General features: G+C 39.4%; 1 protein-coding gene across 1 annotated transcript in view; it reads left to right on the forward strand.

Moving 5' to 3' along the window:
• LOC144665648 (uncharacterized) overlaps positions 1–22139 on the forward strand; it is a 29923-nt gene continuing 7784 nt past the window's right edge. Inside the window, 9 exon segments of the mRNA XM_078526914.1 lie at positions 1–676; positions 679–1672; positions 10737–12394; positions 13280–13325; positions 16493–16625; positions 18244–18596; positions 19028–19254; positions 20298–20587; positions 21779–22114. Of these exon segments, the coding sequence (XP_078383040.1) occupies positions 5–676; positions 679–1672; positions 10737–12394; positions 13280–13325; positions 16493–16625; positions 18244–18596; positions 19028–19254; positions 20298–20587; positions 21779–22114 (4709 nt within the window). The 5' untranslated portion in view covers positions 1–4.

Below are 22139 nucleotides of genomic sequence, written 5' to 3' on the forward strand. Positions count from 1 at the left end.
AAAGATGGCTGCCGTTGCCATTGAAAGCCCGCCAAGGTTACAACAACTCTTTACAACCATATCTCCCAAGTTTAATCCAACAGAATCAGAAAATGTCGTGCGATCACTAAAAAGGAATTACGGAGGAAAATTCAATTTGCTAGAAAATCACGACTTGCTGTCATGTTTGCAACTTATGGAAAAGCACGGGCATGTGTCCAACAGCAGACTCACTCTGATCGAAAAGTTTATTGCCCCGAAATCGAACAACGAAGAGCTCATCAAGAAAGAGATCGAGAGCTTCAAGGGTCCTCCTCAAAAACGAGTTAAACCAAGGAAGGAACTGCAAGGGCGACAAGTCGAAATAAAGAAAATTATGGAAAATCTCGAAACAGGAGTCTCATTAGTTGTCAACTTGTTTGGGTCGGCAGGTGTAGGAAAGACAACACTTGCAAACGAAGTTTGCTCAAAATGGAAAGGAAAGCATTTTGTATTTGATCTAAGAGAAGCTAAAGATATGACGGCAATTTATCTGAACATGATGGATTCCCTTGAACTTACTGTCCCCATCGGTTTTGTTAAGCAGAATTATGTTGTTTCAAGAATTCACGAGAAGATTCAATCGTTTAAAAGTGAAGGGCATCCAGTTTTGTTTTTGCTGGATAATGTTGAACAGTTCACTTCGGGACACTGGGAAAGGAAGGCAAGAACTTGAAAATCGCTTTTGTGCAATTTTTAGGAAAGCTTTCAGAATTTGATAGCAAGGACAAGACTACATCATTAAAACTGCTACTAACATCCAGGACTCAATTGCAAAATGCCAAAAAGGTGGACAATTTTGAGGTGAAGTCTCTTGAGAGTTCCTTTTCAGAGAAAATCCTAGTTTCCAAGGTAATGGCCAGTGTAAATACCCGCCAGAAGAATCAACTAATTGACATCTCCAAAGGAATACCACTCGTTTTGATAGGATTAGCTGCTATCTTGCGACAAGAACAGAAATCTGCTGATGATCTCATCGCAGGAGTTCACAAAAGGAAAGTTGTCCCCCCAAAGAAATCAAAATCAGAAGAGGATGGTAAAGAAAAGCCATTCAGTTTTCAAGAGGAAGGAGTGGACGTAGGTCAGCTGTCGGCAATTAGAGAAATGTTTGATTCACTTCCCACTGATAGCTTAAAAGTGTCTGCAGTGTCAATTTCTTTGTTCTGTGGCCCTTTCTCTGCTTCCACGGCAGCCAAAGTTTTCGGCATCAGCCAATCGGAGGCTCTAGCTCAGCTAGAGGGACTAGTAACAAGTGCGATCATTTTTGTAGTTGACGAAGGAGCAAAGGAGAGGATGTATGACATTCATCCACTCCTAAGAAAGTATGCTGACAGTATTAAGGATGATGCAAAATTCCAGAGAACTTACTTGGAAGCAAAGGGACGATTCCGTCAACACTTTATGACCAAGTTGGAGGCAATTGCAAAACTGATAGAGCCTGACTATGTTAGAGCATTCAGACTGTTTGAGTCTGACAGACCAAACTATGAGTTTACTGTTGACATCTCCTTGCAGCCAGGGTATTTCAGCATTCCAGGTGATTTTCGTGTGACTTCCTTGATTGCTTCACTTTTCAATGCTATGCTGACTGAGGACAAACAGATCAAGCTGTTCCATTGCTGGGCTGAGATGTGTGAGGATGATAGAATGTCAGGTAGGGGCTGGTGCCAATAGGTTGTTTGCAGAACCCTGTCAATAAAGGCGGTTGACGATAAAAAAAAATTGTAATACAAAATTGATGCCAGAAATGCAAAAGCATGTTGAAATTCATGGCAAGGTTGGCAATTTGGTCATGCAGAGACCATTGATCATGCAGAGACCATTAATTAAATGTTTATTACCCTTAATAATATTTTTAGTTTCCAATTTCCGGGAGCATGCAGAGGTGCTATTTTTTATATCGATTTTTGTGCATGGCAACCGATTTCTCTGATTTTTGGTAGTCGAAATAAAGGAACAAACAAAATAAATGAACACAGAATACCGTAAAATTCCGGTTATAAGCCCCCCCGCTTATAAGCCCCCCCGGTTATAGGCCCATCAACTTGGAAACAAAAAAATACATCCGGTTATAAGCCCCCCCGGATATAAGCCCCCCTCTACCGGATGACAGTACTGAACAGGGCTAAATGTTGCTTTTTTGTGCGTTTTTTTAACTTAAAAACGTATTTCGATCAACAATCCCGAGGCTCGTTTCGAAACGTTTTTTTCCTTCCGCTTATAAGCCCTCCCGAATATAAGCCCCTCCGCTTATAAGCCCATCCAAAAACCCTTACGAAGTTGTATAAGCCCAGGGCTTATAACCGGAATTCTACGGTATTAGCACTCTTAAATTAATCTATTTTTCAATAAAACACGAATATTTTCTAAATGCAAAGATAGATTTTTTCTTATTACTGTCAATAAGTTTTCATTCATATGAGCAAGTTTCAATGAAATCAGCTGGGTAGAAATTGCTGCACAGTTGACTGTTAGATTTTAGCTTTAAAATATTATGCTTGTGTAATTTTTGCCAGTTGTTGCAACAATGCTTGAGTAATGTTTTGGTTGCATTGATTATTTGAAATCTTAATACCAGCTAAAACAATGCTGGAAATTCTGGAAAGATCTGAAACTCCTAGCAAAACTTATAAGCAAATAAAACAGAAGATGTTTACGGTGCATAAAATGTAAATTTTAAAATATTCAATTTTTTTTCGAACTACAAAAAACCAACAATTTTTATTTTATTTTTAAGTATGAGAAAATTGTCCTCCACTGACTCTGTTTTAACCTGTTTTAAGTTCACAATCTTCTCAAATTATAGTTTTCACTTTTCTGTTGAGTGTCATGTAGCTTTTGTTGAGAGATCTGCGCTCATCATCGTGATCAGACATTTCTTGCAAAATGAAATGCAAAAAAAACAAAGCTAAGCCACAATTCAATGCAATTACTGACGATCATAATTGTTTACTCTGGTGAATATCACCAAAAAGTTATCATTCTTCAGGTTAACTTTTATCCTCTGATAATAACCCCTGGCTTTCTATTTGTTTAAAATGATTTTTGGTGGGTATGTTTTTGGTGGAGCAGGGCTTATTATTGAAGGTTTGGGGTGTTATACTGGAGGGAATATAGGGGCTTATGATAATTAGAACTTCCTTTGTAGAGAAAAAAGATATTATATGTGACCGTGGCCTTCTTAGAACTGCATATTTTAAGCGAACTTTTATGAATAGGTGCTCATTTGGTTTTTTTATCACCACATTCCTGATTTTATTTGTTTACACTTTTGTAAACCTTGCATGTTTGTTGCAGGTAATGTTTTTGTATCATTTATCATTTATTGTTAATGTGTTGTTCCAGGAAATATCCATACCCGTCCCATGGAAGGCTTTTTTTATTTAATTCCTCCCTCCCAGTTAAGCCCCATACTTTCCTTTAAAGGTTTTGGCTTTTGAGACCCCCCACACCCGCCTGGAATTTCCAATGACTTTCCATGGGGGGGGGGGGGGTATGGATATTTTCTGGACCTGCACAATAAAGATTTCTACTACTACTAGTTAAAGGAGGTTATATCCCTCTTTAAGAGCTATATCTAAAAAAAGGCCATGGGCCTATAATTATTCGAGGGGGATTATTAATGTAAGGATGTTTTCATCTCATATTTGGGTACCATATTTTTTTGAGAGGGCTCTTTTGTAAGAGGAGAGTGGGGGGGGGGGGTAACAGGGGCAGATCCAGGATATTTGTTAGAAGGTGGTGCACCACCAAAGAATGGCGTAACAGCTTTATTTGCAGAATACCAGTTGTATTAGAAAGCCACAGGTCATCTGTGGGTGGGGGGATGCACACCCCCTGCACCCTCCCCCTAGATCTGCCCAGGGGTAACAATCAGAATTTTATGGTAATGGCCTAGCATCACATGTGCATGGAGTAGCAAAACATGTATACATGCATGTATACATGTATGTTGTTATGTAATGCTATTTATTACATATATAGCGAGAATTTCGGGCAATAAACCTTGCAAATAGATTTCTATAGTCTATATTTTCACATGTGAAAAAAGCGATACGTCCAATCAGCTTTCTTCACATGTGAAAAATATAACCAATCAGCATCCAGAGTGGAACGACCCAACCAATCAGAGCGCGCGAACTCAAATGGTTTCCACAAAGGTTGAACAGCGGGTGGCAAGTTTGCTCCCGACGGCAGTTTATGCTTGGAAAACATGGCTACACGATTTGTTCCTTAATAAATTAAACCTTGGTCTTTGGAGAACTATATGGAAAGGCAAGCAAACAGGAACTAGCTAAGCAAAACCGAAAGGATACAGTAATGAGATGATAACGATAAAAATCATTCTTCAAAGGCAGAGCGAAGACAAACGAAGTGTCGATAAATGAAAGCGAAGCCGGCGGACAAGAATTTCATTCAAATTGCAACGCATCCGCAGACTTTCTAAGAATATTCAAGTACTCTTGGGAACACCATGGTAAAGTAGATTGTATTTCTGAATGTGGATTTACGTCGCTATTATTGCTTAATTAACCGACTCCTTGTGTTATCACAATTTTGTTCAAAATTCGCCTGAGTGTTTAGTCGATTTGCTTGTAGCGACGCTTACTCGATGCGATACCAAAAGTTTTGCTTTCAAAAATTTACGCAATGTGTCCTTAAATAAAGTTTTTTCAGGAGATTTTGTTGGCAGTAATTTTTCGAATTTTTAAAAGTGATTTCGCTTCGAAAGCGATGTGCATTTTGCTGCTTTGTTTTTCCTCCCTCTACGGTCAAACTGTAATATGTCAAAGGTTTATGAATTAACTTACGAGAAAAATCGCGTCAAGTTTACAATGGTTGAATTCTCGTTATATATAAAATAAACAAATTACAGCATAGAAAGTGCTTTGTACGGATTTTTTATTCACTCGTTGCAAAACTTTGGAAAACTCACTCGTTCGCTACGCTCACTCGTTCGTTTTTCCAAAGTTTTGCAACTCGTGAATAAAAATCCGTACATCGCACTTTCCATGAAGTAATCTATATGTAAACCAGGCTCCTCCAGATATTAATAATTGGGAGATAATTAGCCACACCTTACATGTACCTTGCAAGGCTGAAATACCTGAGCAGGGGGAAGTAGAGCTCACATATAAAAGTTACGGGGTTTATTATCATACCTTTTAAGGCTCAATGAACTGAGTCAGGATACAATTTTTGAAACGTTGAACAATGGCATGAATGCTTTACAAATTAACCAATCAAAATCACTGCCCAGTTTTCTTGAAGTGACATCATTGGATAGGTAGGCTATCCAGTGATAGGCTATTTGTTCAAGTCTCTTGGGAGTAAGTGACCAGAGGGGAATTTGAAAATCAGGTTACTGGTTGAAGTGTTGAAATCTTGAATGGAAATACAAAACCATCAGAGTAGGAGAATTCAAGGGTATTTAGCAGGAAAAAATATATGACAGGAACTACATACTGATGCACAGAGAAATAACAACTTTTTTCAACTCTTGGCACCAAATTACTTTCAAAAGTTGAAGGAAATTAATAACATTTCTTCTAGGAATTTTTATTCAAAGTTCCAATGATCACCTCCTTCACCTTGATATGGGACTTCCCCCTGGGCTTACATGTACCACAGATTTATTTCTCAGCTTTTATAGATTGACATTATGGGTTAATGATTAATGTACTAAAACATCATGGTATGCCTGGTTGTAATTATTATTCCTTATGAAAGACACATTTGTACCTCATACATGTGATTGCAAGGAAAAAATCTCTTGTAAGCAATGATAGTGATGGCATGACAAGAAAGTTAAATTTGTGACATATACATTGTATATCATTTTTTGTTAGAGCTGAATGTATATGATTCGCATTCCCCATATTTAAATATTGTCGATGGGGAAATAAGTGACCATAGATTTGAGGTGATTTCCTGATTTTGCACAGTATGCACCTACAAGCGTATGTTCGATTTGCAATATTTGTTTATTTATTTACAGTGTCCACAATTAGCACAACAGTGCTAAATACTTTGACGCTTATATTAAGTGAATGATTGATTGATGGATTTTTTTGTTATGATTTAGCGAAAATAAGTTTCAATAAATGGGTGCCTCAATACGACTTCGAAAAGGGCAGTGTTTGTTGTTTAGTCTGGAGCACAAAAAAAGCCACAGTGACCCTCTTTTTTCTATATTTATGAATTCATTCAGGAAATGTTCTGCCAAAATATATGTAAGTTTAAAACAAATTTAAAAACTCCGTCATTCAAACTCATTGCCAATAGATGAGCTTGGGGAAGGTAGATATGGTGGAGCCAGGCATGATTCTACCGAACACAAAGGTATGGGCAACCCCAACACCGGCAACGACCAGACACCATCAAACTGATGGAATCAGTGGAAATACTTACCAACCCAAATACTCAGTACCAAATCCAACTGCTTACCCTAAGTGAAGGCTAGGAGAAGTGGGAGCAGAAAAGCACACATAGCCAAACTCGAGGAGAAAGCCAAACAGATAACTGCACGTCTGCGCACAGCGACGCACACAGCTACAAGCATGTGACGTGACGCGCCTGAAGACGCGACTTGATAGGCATGACTGCCCAAAATCGCCGCTGACCAGCATTGGCGGGCGCTTTCCATTCGGCAAAAATTCTGGTTTGAATTTCCAGTGGCGAATGGTACAGCACTTTTCGCTTAACTGCACCGGAATGCAAAATGAAATTTCCATGAGGCGCCTTTAAATTCGGCAAAGATTTCTGGTTTGAATTTCCAGAAATTTCCAGTGGCGAATGGAACAGCATGTTTCGCGTGACTGCACCGGAAGGCAAAACGAAATTTCCATATTAGATGTTCTGTGACTTATATGCTGCAAAAATGACTCCATAATTTCGAAAATAAAAATAGCATTTCGAACACTGATACACCGCCATGACCGACATCGAATCCACAACAACAGGGGCCTTTCAAAAGGCACACTAGCAACGAAAACGTCGCCAAACAATAAAAGTTTAATGAGCATTACAATATATGGATCTACACGAGTGTTATAAACCTTGGAACATTTCTTTGCTGCCGCCTGCAAAACAACAACGAAAAACGACCGAGTAAACCACGAGGGCTTTATTCTTAACACATGTAGCTGCTTTCAGCTGCCCAACTCGCTAAGTTCTGAGCCGAAGGATTTGCGGAAAAGAGGACAACCTCGCAAGGTAGACCCAAATTTTCGAAAACATTTACCGGAAATTTCAGTTCCATTCGATCTTGCTCCTGGAATTTCCGGAATTATCGGTTGAATGGTTCGCATTTCGGAAATTTAACACTTGCTAGATTTTCTGGAAACTATCCCTGGAATTTCTGTACCATTCGCTCCTGACCCGACATTTCCGGAATTTTTGGTCGAATGGAAAGCACCCTACATTTGCCTAAATTCTGTTTAGCCACATTTAACCTCATCGCCAATAGATAAGCTTGGAAAAGGTGCCTAGATGTAGCGGAGCCACGCATGATTCTGGCGAACGCAAAGGTTTTTTTTTTTTACAGCAACCCTGAGAGCAGCAACCACCCAAACCAACGTCCAACAAGCTACCTGGAAGGGTGAAGGGCCCGCTAACAGAACCCTCCCAAAACAATACCCAAGCACCTTTACCATTCAAGATGGAAAATACAAAAAAACAAAACAAAAAACAAATGGGTCGCTTACCAAAAACTACCTTATGTTTAGCAGCAGGAGTAACCCGTCATCCATATCTGATTGGCCAGGCTGCATGTGTGCAGGAAGCAGTAAGCTGCAGAAGCAATCATTTAGGCCTAGTTCAGACATCGTGCTCCTGCCGTGCCGAACTAAATTGTAATTAGGTTCGACTGTAGCACGGCAAAAGCAGGACTCTGATTCAGACGTCGTGCCAGAGTCGTGCCAAATTCAGGAGTACTGAATCTACGTAACATTTAGTCAGCGGTGATCCAACAAAAATGGCGCCGTTTTCCAAATTGCCGCAAAAACTCAAAGAAAAGCAACAGAAAAAAAATTTCCTTTAGCGAGTACGGCGAATGCTTGTTTGTTTGCCCGACTAGTTTTCGAAAACTTGCTTATTTCGGATTCAGACCCTCTAGCTTCTTCTTCGCCCTGCTCCCTGTCATTAGTGTCATCTACTTTGTTGAATGAAACATCCTCGACGTGCTTTTTAGCAGAAAAATATTCATTGTATTCCTTTGGCTGGCAGCAATGGTTTTTGCCGTCTGGCAAGAATAAAATTCAATTTGCATACTTTTAAGTATGCAACTGGTGACGATGTTAAAACATCGTCACCAGGGTCTTCTCCGTTTTCAAAATGGCGGGTAAAACGGAGAAGACCCTGGGAACGAGGTTGTGCGCATACTCCGTAATGGAGAATTATTCTCGAGTCTCCTCGTAACTCCTCGCGGGAACGTAATCCCGCCAAAATACATTAATATAATTTATGAATTTGGTTTGGTGCGGCAAAAGCACGACGTTTGAACCGCTGCCGTGCCAGAGTCGTGCGGCACGACATGCCGTGTCGAACTAAATTGCTTTGCCGAACTCAATTCAAAAGTTTGATTCAGACGCCGTGCTTCTGCCGTACTTTTGTCGAACTTAATTCCTGAATTTAGTTCGGCACGGCAGGAGCTCGATGTCTGAACTAGGCCTTAGGGTATCCAATAGGCTGGAAAACCTTTGTAGTTTACGTCCTCGGAAATGGCATTTCCTTGATTCTGAACACGAATTTGTAATAATCCCTCTTCCAAACGAAGCTAGCATTTTACAAACTTTGCAGACTGGCGAAGTTATAAAGAATAAAGGTTAGTTACAGAAATTCTGCTTTCAAAATTTATTCTGTATTTATTACGTTAAAGACCATGAACCCAGTATTTCTTCGATTTTTTGTCGAATGACAGGCTTAACAGAAAACACTAAAGGTGTTAACCTTAAATCAATTCAAGCGCGCACAAGATCGACCCAGCGCAAGGATAAGGTTTCTGTCTTCAAAAAATTCCAAGGAAGTTTTCATCGCGACCAATTTGTTGTAGGTTTTTCCCTTGCAAAGAAGGTTTTCGAGTAAATGTTGAATAAAAAGATATCTATGTTATTTATATCATACCAGCCCAGTGAAAGCACAAACTGTTTACTGTGTTCCTTGTCGGTTTTTCCTCAATTTTCTTTACTCCAACGGAGGTGGGTATTACACTTCATTTTAGTGAAGCTTAGTGGTCCACCCTCATTAATTTGTGTTATGATCGTTTATGAAAATCATATATTCTGTTTTAATAATCTGATAGACCAAAATAAGACATTGAAATAATGTTAAGCAATTCTTCGTCCTTACGCATATTCGAGCATAGTGCTGCGATGTCGGAAAGCGGGAGTTTACCGGTACAACAGTGACAGGTTTTTTAACAATCATAGATCGCGTAGTATCTCAGTCATTTTATGAAATATTGAAACCCTTGATATTTTCATGTGATGCCTTTTTGAATTCACTTTCTTTTCTTTTTCTTTGAAAACAAAGATCTCTTTCTTCGAAAGAAACACTGAAACTATAGCCATCAGGTGGTTATAGCCCAAAAGGGGGGTTCCGGAACCCCTGGAACCATCCCCTGGCTACGCCCCTTACATATAATAATGTAATAACTTTATTTTAGGAACCTATATAAGCTGCTTACAAATGTTACATGAGTCCGATTTGTAGTGTGACTATAATTAGTCCATTAATAAATATTTTAGAATCTGGAAGGGAAAGTATATAAGAGCGAGACTTTTATCCGATTAAGAGGTTTGTAAAAGCTTAATAAAGAGAGTTTTTTTTTTTCAAGACGTGAAGTGATGTAACTTGAAGGTCAATGTCGGGGAATAAACCAGCTTGTTCCTGTTACCAGCCATCTTGAATTCTGTCAATTGAAACCTTAAACTGGGAAAAGTTAAGAACAATAATTTATACTGGGCAGAAACCAAACATTTAAAAAAACTTGATTTGATGTAAACCAAACATCCATCCATCTTTAAGGCTTTTTGCGTCCAATGGCGCTAGAAGGACTGATGATGAAACATCCAGGGTATAGCACGTGTGTATGAAAATGTTGACAAAATTGTTGATCAAACACTTCTGAAATGGAGTTTGATCCCTGCAATTCATGTTGGAGGTTGATAGCGTTAGCATGTCACATGTTGTAAGCAAATGTCATGCTGTCTAAATTGGCCCTTTGCCAAACACTCACTAACTCAATCCAAATAGTTTGTGTCCACACATAAGACTGTTCTGCTGTTTTAGTCTTATTTCTGAGTAGTCAGTAGTTCATACGAAATGTAACTCAACAAAGTATCTCTTAGTTTGCCATGTTTTTTCTCATCGCCTGACCCCTTTTCAAGTTACATGCAATACTGACCTCTTGGAAATTTAATTATTGCAGAATCTAACTACTTAGGTACCACTAGAGTAAGTATGCCTAATGCTCCTGCGTTCTTCAAACTGATGCGATTAGGTCTTGTCAAGGGTGATGTGATTAGGTCTTGTCACAGAAGTATATGTTGGCACTAGCAAACGGTTAGAGCAACTTGACAAAATTTGGGAGAGGGGTTACCTGCTATTGACTAGCAAGTCATCCAGGGCGAAAAACAATACTTCAAGTCACTTCAGAAACTGGGAGCAGCTTCATCAGCGTCAGTTATTTTATTCATGAATTTTTTATTCCTGCACAGGTTCTCTTTGCCGAGCACAGTTAAAATGCTGGGAAGCACGACAAGTTTCAGATGTTGAGGGGCCTGAGAAGGCATTTGAAGTACTGAAGGAAGCTTCCCTTTCATTAGAAAATGTCCAAGACAAGACAAGTAATTCTTACAAGCTCAGCAAAGGACTTTACTTGTATCATGAAGGGGAAATCTATCACAGGAACAGGGATTACAAGAGATCACTTGAAAGCTTGGAGTCATCGCTAAAATTTTCGGAGGAGCTGCTTAAAGTTCATACTGATGTTGCAAGGTGCTACAATGCTATTGGAAACTGCTATTACGCCCTTGACAAACCGATGAAAGCACTCGATTTCTACAAGATAGCATATCATATGCAAGAGCAATTGGCAGGATCTGAAAGACACTTTGACATGCCAATGTACAAGAATCAAATTGGCACAGTGTATGAAAGTCAGGGAGAGTATGACAAGGCAATTGAATGTTACAAAAAGGCTCTCAGACTTTTAGATGAACTGAAACTTTTAGGATTTCATGATGAAGCACATTTCCAGAGAAATCTTGCCAATGCTCTCATGTTTCAAAAAAAGTATGATGAAGCAGTTGCACCTGCCGATAGGGCGTACAACATACGGATGAAAATTCTTGAGAATCACCCTCTGACAGTGCGCAGCATTTTCCAGCGAGCAGTTATTCAGGCCAACTTTGGAGAAGATGAGAAAGCCTTAAAGTTGTTCCTTGAAGCTTGGGAAATGGAGAAGTCACTTGGTCCAGGAAACCACAGTGAAGTGTGGCGAAAGATTATCACTGGTGTTGAGGACATGTATGATGAGACAACTATGGAAAAATTTCTGCCGTCGTTTCTTTCCAAGAAGGAACAGTTTAAAGAAGATGCTATGAAGTTTTGCCAGCGCTTCTGGGATGAACAGAAACGTTCGGCACAGTTTGGTTTCACCGAGTACAACAAAGACATCATTGATGCCATATTGTACCTACTTGGGGACAAGGAAGACAAGCATGAAGCAGGAAAGGACGCGCTGTGGTTCTATGAGGGGTTACAGAGTGCTAGTGAGGAAGAGTTTCAAAAGAAGTTTGACCAGGAAACAGACAACAGTCTGCTTAATGACATGCTGAAAGAAAGAGACCAGTTCTTGGACAAGGTAATTCAGCTTTGCCGTCAACTAAGAGATCATGAAAAACTCTCAAAGCACAAAAACATTAAGTTGGCGCTGTACAAAAAAGTCCTTGTGAGACCAGACTTTGCTGGCGAGAGAAAGCATACTTACGACAAAGCGACACTAAAAAGCAAAGTGGAACAACTGTACCAAGAACTTGGACAGGTGGAAAACATTCCAGAATTCCGAGAGAACCTGTTTTATGCTTGGGAAAAGCAGTGGGAAGAGGGAAAACGTGGAGTGAAGACAAAGGAAATTGGTGTGGCCATGGAGCAAACAATCAATGGAATCCTCCAGTTAAGCAAGGAGCTTAACAAACAGGAAATGTTCAGAAGATATGGAGAAGAAGCTCTGAACTTTCATGAAATCCTGTGGGAAGTGAAGCAGACAAAGATGAAAGCTCCTGAAATGGAGAAGTTCCTGCGTGACATTAAAGAGTTAGCATCGTCCATTGGAGATCATGAAAGAGAGAAGTGCTACCATGAAGCATATCAGGTAAGCTTTCCAATGCCCCAGAAAGGGGGAGTGAATTGTTCAGTTTTTTACATTGTACTTAAGGGCAAAATGTTAGTAAGGTAGGAGTTTAATGTAAAGTGAGGCACGGTGTACTCCAAATCGAGCGGTCCGGGGCCAAACCGTGGCCGGGGTCATTGTTTAGTGTTTTCGGGCAAGACAGTTATCTCTCACAGTGCCTGTGTCCACCCAGTTGTATAAATGGGTACCGGGGGAATTGTCAGAGCAACCTGACAATTCCTGGTGCTGGGCAATAACCAGCGATGGACTACTTGTACAGTGTGAAGGATCCCATCCAAGGAAAGTAGCAATATTCTAAGCCGCTCCCGCGGAGCAAGAATTCGGAGTTGATCACCGGGAGCTATAAGTCAGTTGGGCCTAAAAGACTTTACTTACGTATAGAGTTCCATACAAAAAATGTAATTGAGAAAGACCACCACAACTTTTTGAACCCCTCCCCCATATATGACAGTATCAAGCGTGTTAAGATGTGCCAATTTTAATAACCAAACTGTGTTGTATTTAACGTATAAACAGTTAAAATCCATCCGCTAAAAAATTGGCATGAGAAAATTACAGTACCCCAATCACCAATTTCATACACAGAATTCTCTTGCACCTCTCCATCATCTTTAGCCAGGTCCTTACTTCACTGTAGCAGAACCGCCCAGGCACAAAATATTAAGTTAGTGCAGGATTACAGCTGTGCCTTAAACATAGGAATAAGTACAAGCATAAAATACATGTTAACAAAACAAGAGGTACATGTAAAATCTTGACTACTCTGGGAAAATGTTAGGTCACATACAAGGAAGTGGAAAGAATCACGACTTCTCTAATTGTAGTCAATTCTATTGTGTTTTCTAGGCTCTACAAGATGGACAGCAACCAAAGGCCACACTGCGCTCTACAGGTACTGATGTACAACAGTTGTAGATCTAAAATGTTACGAATGTATGTTATATTGACTCTAAATAATTCACGAAAAGATGCATTCGTGAGAGAAGTGCACTTTAATTAAATTAAGGTGGATAAGTACAGTTTTTCAGAGAGATAATAGCTTGGGCTATAACTTGCTGCCTGAGGACATTATAAGTCATCCGGACAAGCATTAGGCAAGCACCGCCAAGAAGAAATGAGAAGAATTTTCAGCACTTAAATCGCGTTTAAAGGAGAAGTTCACTCCAGAATGGCCATTTATTTTCTTTACGCCAATAAAAAGTTTATACAAAGATATCTTATTTACCAAAATTTCAGCCTCCAACGTGCGCTATAACCCTACGAAATCTTTCTTTGAAGTAGCCCAAAACTCAACAACTGAACGCCGCCATCTTGGAACTGATAATGTATGCGTGACGTCATAGAGCTCAGTCTGAAGTTAGGCTGGAAAATTTTAAAAGTCGAAACTCCTTGTTTCTTTGTAGTGGCTTTTGTTTGTCAAAATGCGTTTTTGTGCAGCTCCGTGTTGCTTAAAAAGAGCTCCATGAGATACAAAAATCTTTTCACCGTCTTTCAATATCTAAAAGAAAAATTTCTCAAGAATGGCTTATAAATGGGTAGGGACGAAAAATTCCTGCCAAAGCGAACACAAATATTTGTGTGTTCCGAAAACTATACGGAAGACTGCTTCGAAGAAGATCACAGATACAGTCTCCTACGTGAAAATACCCACACAAAAAAGAAAGAGCCAGACGCAATACAAACCAATGATGCGTTCATGTTATTTCACTTTTTACTTAATTTCAGGGAGGACTTTTTATCAACCAGAGAAACTCTTCTTGATCAAATATAAGATCGCAACTCTCAAAGTGAGCTTTATGTCATTTTTGTAGTTGACTGACTGAGCTAGAAATGTTTGAATTATTTAATTTTAGATCAAGCAAAATTTTAATTTAACTTATTACTTGTTGAATCTTTTTCTCTGCCTTTTTTCATCTATATTTATTTACATGTACAACCCAGTCATTGCATCCAAAATTTTTTAACAACTTAGCCCGTTTTGTTATTTCTATTCTGAGAAGTGTTTTTGCCAATTTAAGTCAATTTTTGTTCATGCTGTAATTATTTGCCGTCGTCGTATTTGCTCGATTAAACGCGGGTCACTGATTAAACGCCAGCTTTGTATAAACGCCGGGTCAAACTGCTAACTTTTAAATAAACGCCGGGGACGTTTGATCGAGGTCCCGGCGTTTATTTGCGGTCGAGCAAACAAGTAAATTTATTTTCTTAAATACGTTCTGTTGTTTATAACAGTGCAGGAGGACGTTTATAACCGCGGAGGACGTTGGCGACATTGCCGTATGAATATGAAGCTAAGTGCATGACCACTATAAACACATATTTATTAATTTTTTTTTTTTTTTATGTTCTGCAGTTCTGTTTGTAACAAATCTTGATTGCAACATGCACGTGCCGTATGCAATGCTGTTACTTTGGTAAAAATCATCTCGGAGACCCTGGAGCAGTTTGTCGGCCGGGACGGCGAGAAAAATCGTGGTTCTCGAAGGATAGACAATAATAAATCAACCTGAAAAAATTACAGAAAATTGCACTTCGTTAGTAAACACCGGACCCCGCCGGATTAAAAACCGGCTTGAAATAAACGTCGGGTTTACCAGGCCAAGTTTGAAATAATTGCCGGAAGTGTTTGATTTAAGAAAATACGGTAAGCAAATTGACTTACCTTTATTCTTTCCTTATTCTTTCGCCTCCTTTCGCTTGCATGTCGTTTGCATGGAGTTACGGAAGGAGATTTCTTAAAAATGGTTGGTATTGCGTCTGGCTTTTTCTATCTTTTGTGGGTATTTCCATGCAGGAGACTGTATCTGTGATCTACTTTGAGGCGGTCTTCCACAAAGTTTTCGGAACACACAAATATTTGTGTCCGCTTTTGAGCAATCGTTCTTTTAAATATCGGAACTGAGACGGTGAAAATAAACACCTCTTTTGTATTTCTTGGAGCTCTGTTTGAGCAAAATGGAGCTGCACAAACAGACATTTTGACAAACAAAAGCCACTACGAAGAAACAAGGAGTTTCGAGTATTTAAATTTCCCCGCCAAACTTCAGGCTGAGCTCTTTGACGTCACGCATACATTATCAGCTCCAAGATGGCGGCGTTCAGTTGTCGAGTTTTGGACTACTTCAAAGAAAGATTTCGTAGGGTTATAGCGCACATTGGAGGCTGAAATTTTGGTGAATAAGATATCTTTGTATAAACTTTTTATTGGCGTAAAGAAAATAAATGGCTATTCTGGAGTGAACTTCTCCTTTAACTAATTATAACTAGGTATACCAGCCATAATTTCAAAATGATTTTAAAAATATGATAAAAAAGGTAAAATAAAAATTCATGAAAAGATTCATGAAAAGACTTCTAATTGTGCCTTCTTTATCGCAAGCGACGCATGGCGTCAGGTGAGCACCCACACCGAAATTAAAGGCATGTGCACTTTGATTCCTAGCGGAGATTTTAATAACCTGTTTCTGAATCATAATTTCTCGAGAAGGTACCCAAGATGAAACCTTAGCTTCACAGTTAATTTAAGGAGGGAATCACGTCCACAGCCAAAATTTTAAAAAATCTGTAAGACAGATTTTCACCTCTTTTGAAATAGGCATAGTATCACATTTTCCTACTTTGTGAATAGTCTGCATAACAGTTTTTATTTTTTATTGCGCGAGTGTTAGTTTTGTTTTCTATGTATAACTGCTGATCTTTTGAGGTGGGATTGATTTTGAGGAAAATACCATTGGAAACTAGTTCCTTCCAGTTTCTCCTTAAGCACTCGTGTCGTTGATATTGGCTGTCTACCAAATTGACGCCAGCTTTTAATGCGTCTGTTCGTTTATTGAGATCCATAGAATATTTTGACAATTTGTCATTGAGAGGACAAGTTGACGTCAGTATGTATTTTACAAATCCTAAAATATAACAATTAGCCAATAAGCATGCAAGAAATTTCACAGTAGTTTTAGAACATAGCCTGGCTTCAGCAGTTGGTGCAAAAGGCCAGAAAGAATACTGTTCATGAATTTGTTTGTGTTACTTGAAACCAATGAAATGTAATGATTCCTCTAGTCAAAGAATTTGCTTCCAAATCTGATGAGGAGGAGGATGGTGAGGAGGAAGAAAAAGAGATAAAAGTGGACTCGGAGGATAAAACAGACACAACAATGTCTGTAAATGAGAACAGGAAGACCTTCATCAGGAGGTAAATATGACCTACTGCACTGATGCTTAAGAGGCTGTGTCCATAAAACCGGTCTGGTCGATCTGGCTTGAAAAATAGATTTCACTCATTTCTCGTGTGTTGCAAGACTTTCATGTACTTATACTAAATTAAACCACAATTCGCTTGATCGGATCATTCATTTTTTACGAGTTTTTAAGGATTTTTGGTTCACCCGAACGAGCGCTCGTAACGACCACTGTCAAGGCTTAAATTTACCACAACTTTAAAAATTAATTAAAAAGAACTAACAACTTCTGTACCAAACAAACACCACAGCCAGTTATATTATGTCTTTTTTATTTATCACTCTGACTCTCATGAGCACTCACTCATATTTTTAGAATCAAGCCAGCAGCAAACCATTAAATACACCCCTATCACACACCTTGATCAAACACGAAAAAAAGAGCTCAGAATCAAACTTTATTTTTGAAAAAGTGAGGCGGTCTATTTCAATCAAAGCAACGCAGCCGAAAATTAGATGTAATTTAAAATGTTACTACAGAATAAAACGATTTGGTAACGTCTTAATGAAATGTTAATAGCTGTGTAAACTTGCCAAATTTCGACAATCTTCGTGTTTGACGCCTTTTTGAGGGACTTGTCAGGACGAGGCGTTTAATCAACTGGCCTTGCAGACATACCTAAAACCATCCGAAATAAAGAAAAATAGATATAAATGCATCGCACTTAGATTGTAAGAGAATAAATCGCATGGAATAATTGCTAAGTAGTCATATATGTGTATGTAAGGTACCGCAGACTACATCTGTAACATTTCTTGGGTGATGCGGCTCACGTGAAAGAAGAACCAGTGTGTAGAAGAGCAAGGTAGTCTACACTTAAGCCAAAGTGGCCGCATTCTTGGAGATTATCTTGTTTACTGTAGCGTGAAGCAACTAGGTGTATTACTACTACACTGGATGGGATGCTAGTTCATCAAAGGTTTCCCAAAAGCAGCCCTTTCCAGCATTTTCTTACATGTAGGTTACCCTAACAGTTTGCCCGGACCCTTTATTTGTACTATTGAGAGACACTGTGAAAGTAAACCGTCCTGCCCAAGAACGCACTGAATACAGTGACCTTGTGAAAATTGCTGTGAACTGGGAGACAGTCTAGATGCTGGTCAAAATGGAAGAACTTTGACGGTGGTCGACATTGGTTTTAGGCTATGAATGCATAGATTTAGTAGAATCATTATACTAAAGGGAGTTGTGCGCACAGCCGTCTACATGTAATAATTAACAATTAGACTACGAGCCCGAGTTTTCTATGAGCAAATAGTCAACGAGGCGCAGCCGAGTTGACTATTGCTCATAGAAAACGAGGGCGAGTAGTCTAATTGTTTTAGTGGAAACTCTAAAGGATTGTAGTCCAAAACCTACAATATTGTGCACTTTGAAGACAAAAATCAAGAAAATTTACCACTTAAAAAGCTACTCGCGCGCGCGACTGTTTTCTATCGGCGAATAGAAAACAGTGGGAGAACCAATCAGATTCGCGGATTTCCAATAGAACACAGCTGAGTTTCTACTAAATGTAAATATCAAACACTGTAGTCTGTAGTAATATCAATCATAATTGTTATTTTTTTCAGAGGTGAGGTATCAGATGGTGATACCTGGAACCTTAAAGAAGCTGCTGCATCCATCACATTTTGTCGTGGAGCTGAAACAGAACCCTTGCTTATTTCATGTTCCTTATGGAGTCCCAGGACCCTCTCTCCACCTCTTGGCCGTAATGAGGCCTTAGTAAGCAATGTGATTGAACTGTCACATGATGGTCCACCTGATGTAGAGTTCAGTGGGGATGCCAAAGGAAACATAACTGTGGCTCTGTTGCACAGTGCCTCTAATTTGAAGGGGTATGAAGTTGTTATCAAGCAATTGGTTGACCCAGAAAACAACGAATGGAAAGATCTGGAGACCAACACTATTTGGCATACATCAGGTATTGAAAAATTTATTAATTATAAAAAAAATACATCTGCTAGTTCATTGAACAGTTGAAATGCCCACATGTAACTGCTGTTTAACAGTCGTTATTTGAATGATCGAACCACACTAAGGGTTAAGCCAGACTTAATTACTTAGAACCACCTTGTACGAGATAATACACAGTACCTTATAATACACACGAGGGTTTCATCCTGCAGACTTAAAAGTTAGAACCACCATGTACAACATAATAAACAGTACCACTTGAAACAAACGGCTCAGTAATTTTCATATGAATGACCAAATACAAGGGTTTTATCCACAGAATTAAAAGTCAACGGGCTCAGTAACTTTCATTTAAATGGTTGCACACTAGGGTTTTATCAACAGGGACAATGGGACAATGTACATCTACTTATTACTATTAATGCCATTATGTTGCAGCAAAACCAGCTGTTCCTAACTGGCTTTTCCCTTTTGCTGAAGCTGCATGCACAATAACACGTCATTCGTCCTTTGGGGCAATCTGGCGCCTTAAATCCTTCATTTTCCCGAAGCCCACGTCTGTGTTTCCTGAATTTACCTGTATTGTCCCAGACTTTCCAGATGTCAGTGTTGCAATCCCTTGGAACTCTGTGCCTACCGTAGAAGACTTCTATCTGACACTTAAGGTAACTTTTAATGAGCCTGTTTGTGAAACTGCATTGTTCTACAAGAAATGCGTGTATGAGCGTGTATTACAATGTAGTAAGTGTGGCCACTGAATTAGGATTTTTGTGTATTCTTATAAGTGATCCTTATTCCAAAGAATAAGCGGAGTCTCGTGGCTAATCAGTACATGCTGACAGCTTCAGTGGCATGAACCAATTAAATAAAAGAATATGCGAACATTTTGCAGTGTCATTGTTTTGCAAATCTCCTTTCCAGCGGTCGTTTGGGTCGTCACGCAAAGTGGGGAAAAGCTTTGTATGATGACCCAATAATAACGGTGCGAAAAGAGATTTGCCTTATAGGCATAATTACAAATTTGCCTATGGCCTGTATTAGGAGGCAGGTCATGTAACTTCAAGCTGCGAAAGGCATTTTACATGTTTATGCATGCAGCACCTATGCTAACAGTTTGTAACAGCGCCTCCAAAATGTAGATCTTATTAATTAACGAAGCTAGCGCAAGTGCCATACATGTAGGATATTGCCGCTAGGTCTTAAAAGTACAGTTTAAGAGGAGCGAGACAGAGAGCCGAATTTTCCCATTACGATCCCGAGCAAGGTTGGAAAAAGAGACATTTATTACATGATCGTATGATTAAATTGGTAAAATATTCTGATTGATTAATTTGGTTTACTGTATGTCAATACCCGATTCCCTCTATAGCGCGCGCCTGCAGGGAATCACGGTAGTTGTATCCATCAAAACTTGCGCGAGACTCAGCAACGTGCGTCTCGCGCATGAATTGATGAATAGAACTACCGTGATTCCCTGCAGGCGCGCGCTATAGAGGGAATCTGGTATTGGTAGTGCATGTTATGAATACTAGACAGCTATCTATATATTAGCATAAAAGTGTATGCATGTAGAAAATTTACCGAATTACAGTTAAGTAGTGGAACAAGGGCTAACGTCTCTGCAATAGTTAAAGTTACAATACCGAGTACAGTGAAAGCAAGCTATCAACGTGAATGTATCACGATTTCGTTTTGCTCTTGATTCAAGGTCCAAGAACCTCCAAGCCTTGACCGTGACAAAGAGAGGATGTTAGTTGGCCCAATCCTTCACATATCATGTTCTCACGATGTCGAACTTTTGGAGCCAGCAAAACTCAAGGTTCCTCTTGCATTCTTTGAAGGGAAGAGAGAATTGGCAGACCTGTCTTCTGGTCAGTGGAGGATATTACATTATTCAAGAGAAAAATCACAAGAATGGGCTGAATGTACGGACCAGTTGGAGATGCCACCAGTTTTAATAGACGGAATAGTGACATTCCAAGTCAAGCACTTCTGTCGGTAAGTCAAGGACTTTATCTTTTCCCTGTTACTAGTGTCGGATTTCAAGTAACGTGAATTGTTTTACAATGTGTGCACACTTGCTTGAAGAAGCCAGCTCACGAAATATTACAGAGTAAGGTAACAATTTGTCAAGTTAGGACACCAAAGATGTAATACAAAACTACAAACGAAGAAGTGTAGTAAAAACTGACAAAGCTTAAGACGGTTTAGACGTGTCAACACGACCAACTTGAAAGTTCTAGGCGTAATTTTTGGAACATGCGCCTGTATTCGTGATGAAGCTCCTTTGTCGTAAGATACTGCATGCATAATATCTCGGAAAGGGAGGCCGGAGGCTAAGTGCGCAAGGTTTTTTTTATTGTGTAGGCCCAACAGCTTAGGCGGGATCAAGTTTCTGGCCATGGTGTACATACAAAAGATATTTGTTAGATAGCACGTTCATGGCAAAACGGTGTAGGGTATCTGCCGTTCAATGTGACAAAAAATGGGCCTGTTTTTTTGGCTAGCACACAAACTTTGCCGGGCAAAATACTCTCAACATTACTAATACTGTCAGAAAACATTTAAAACAGACTGTTAGTAGGGATGACGGTAAAGCCTTTACATATCAGTGTCTAGATATGTATATTGTATACTATAAAAAAGTTAATACAAAAGTATTATTTCGTTTGTGTCACGACGTAGTCACGTGTGATGGAGATCGCAACGTTTCGACTGCATACTGCTAGTCTTCATCAGGCGATAAGGTCGACTGGTTGCGCGTTAGCTTATAAAGCACACGGCTGCGCTGTGATTGGATGGTTTTCAACAGCTCTGATTGGTGCATTTCGAAACGTTGCGATCTCCATCACACGTGACTACGTCGTGCGACAAACGAAATAATACTTTATTATTGTACTCTACCACGATGACTAACCACAACATTTTTTATGACATATAAAAAAGTTGTTATTTACATATAAAACGCGCCCTGAGTTTTAGTGTTTTGAACGAGTCGGTGGTCAGAGCTACGACCAGTTTCAATCATGCCCTTGTTGGAAATTAAACAAATATTTTTTATTCCGAATCCCCTTCTTCCCCGCCCTCCTTGTTTTAAAGTTGTTGCTTAAAGGTTCGAATGTTGTGTTACGTTTATTGGTGCTGCATGGTATTCAATAATGTGCACAATTATTTCCCATTTCATTTCAGGATTTGGATCTGGAGGTTGAAGCAGCCCTTTGGTGTTCTTAGCAAACTTGCTTCTGATCTATATAGCAGAGTCATGGCGCAACGACCAGGATTTTTAGCTTGCTTGTGTGATGATGGTAATGATGAGAGACCAACTGACTATCTGCTGACTCTGAGCTGTTTTCCAATTAACTTGAAATATCAAGTGACCAGCCATATATCCAAATCATATGTTGTGGATTTTCAAGGAGAAGGAACCTCAATACCACCACTTTGTGTAAACGATCAGGCGTTTGCATCTCTTTCAGAAGCATTTTTGGTGCAGCAGGGAGGAGAAACAGATGACCTCTACTTGATGTAGGTGTATGTTATCTTATCGTTT

Source organism: Oculina patagonica, chromosome 9, assembly GCF_052425735.1.
Source record: "Oculina patagonica isolate OP01 chromosome 9, crgOcupat, whole genome shotgun sequence".
Taxonomy (NCBI): domain Eukaryota; kingdom Metazoa; phylum Cnidaria; class Anthozoa; order Scleractinia; family Oculinidae; genus Oculina; species Oculina patagonica.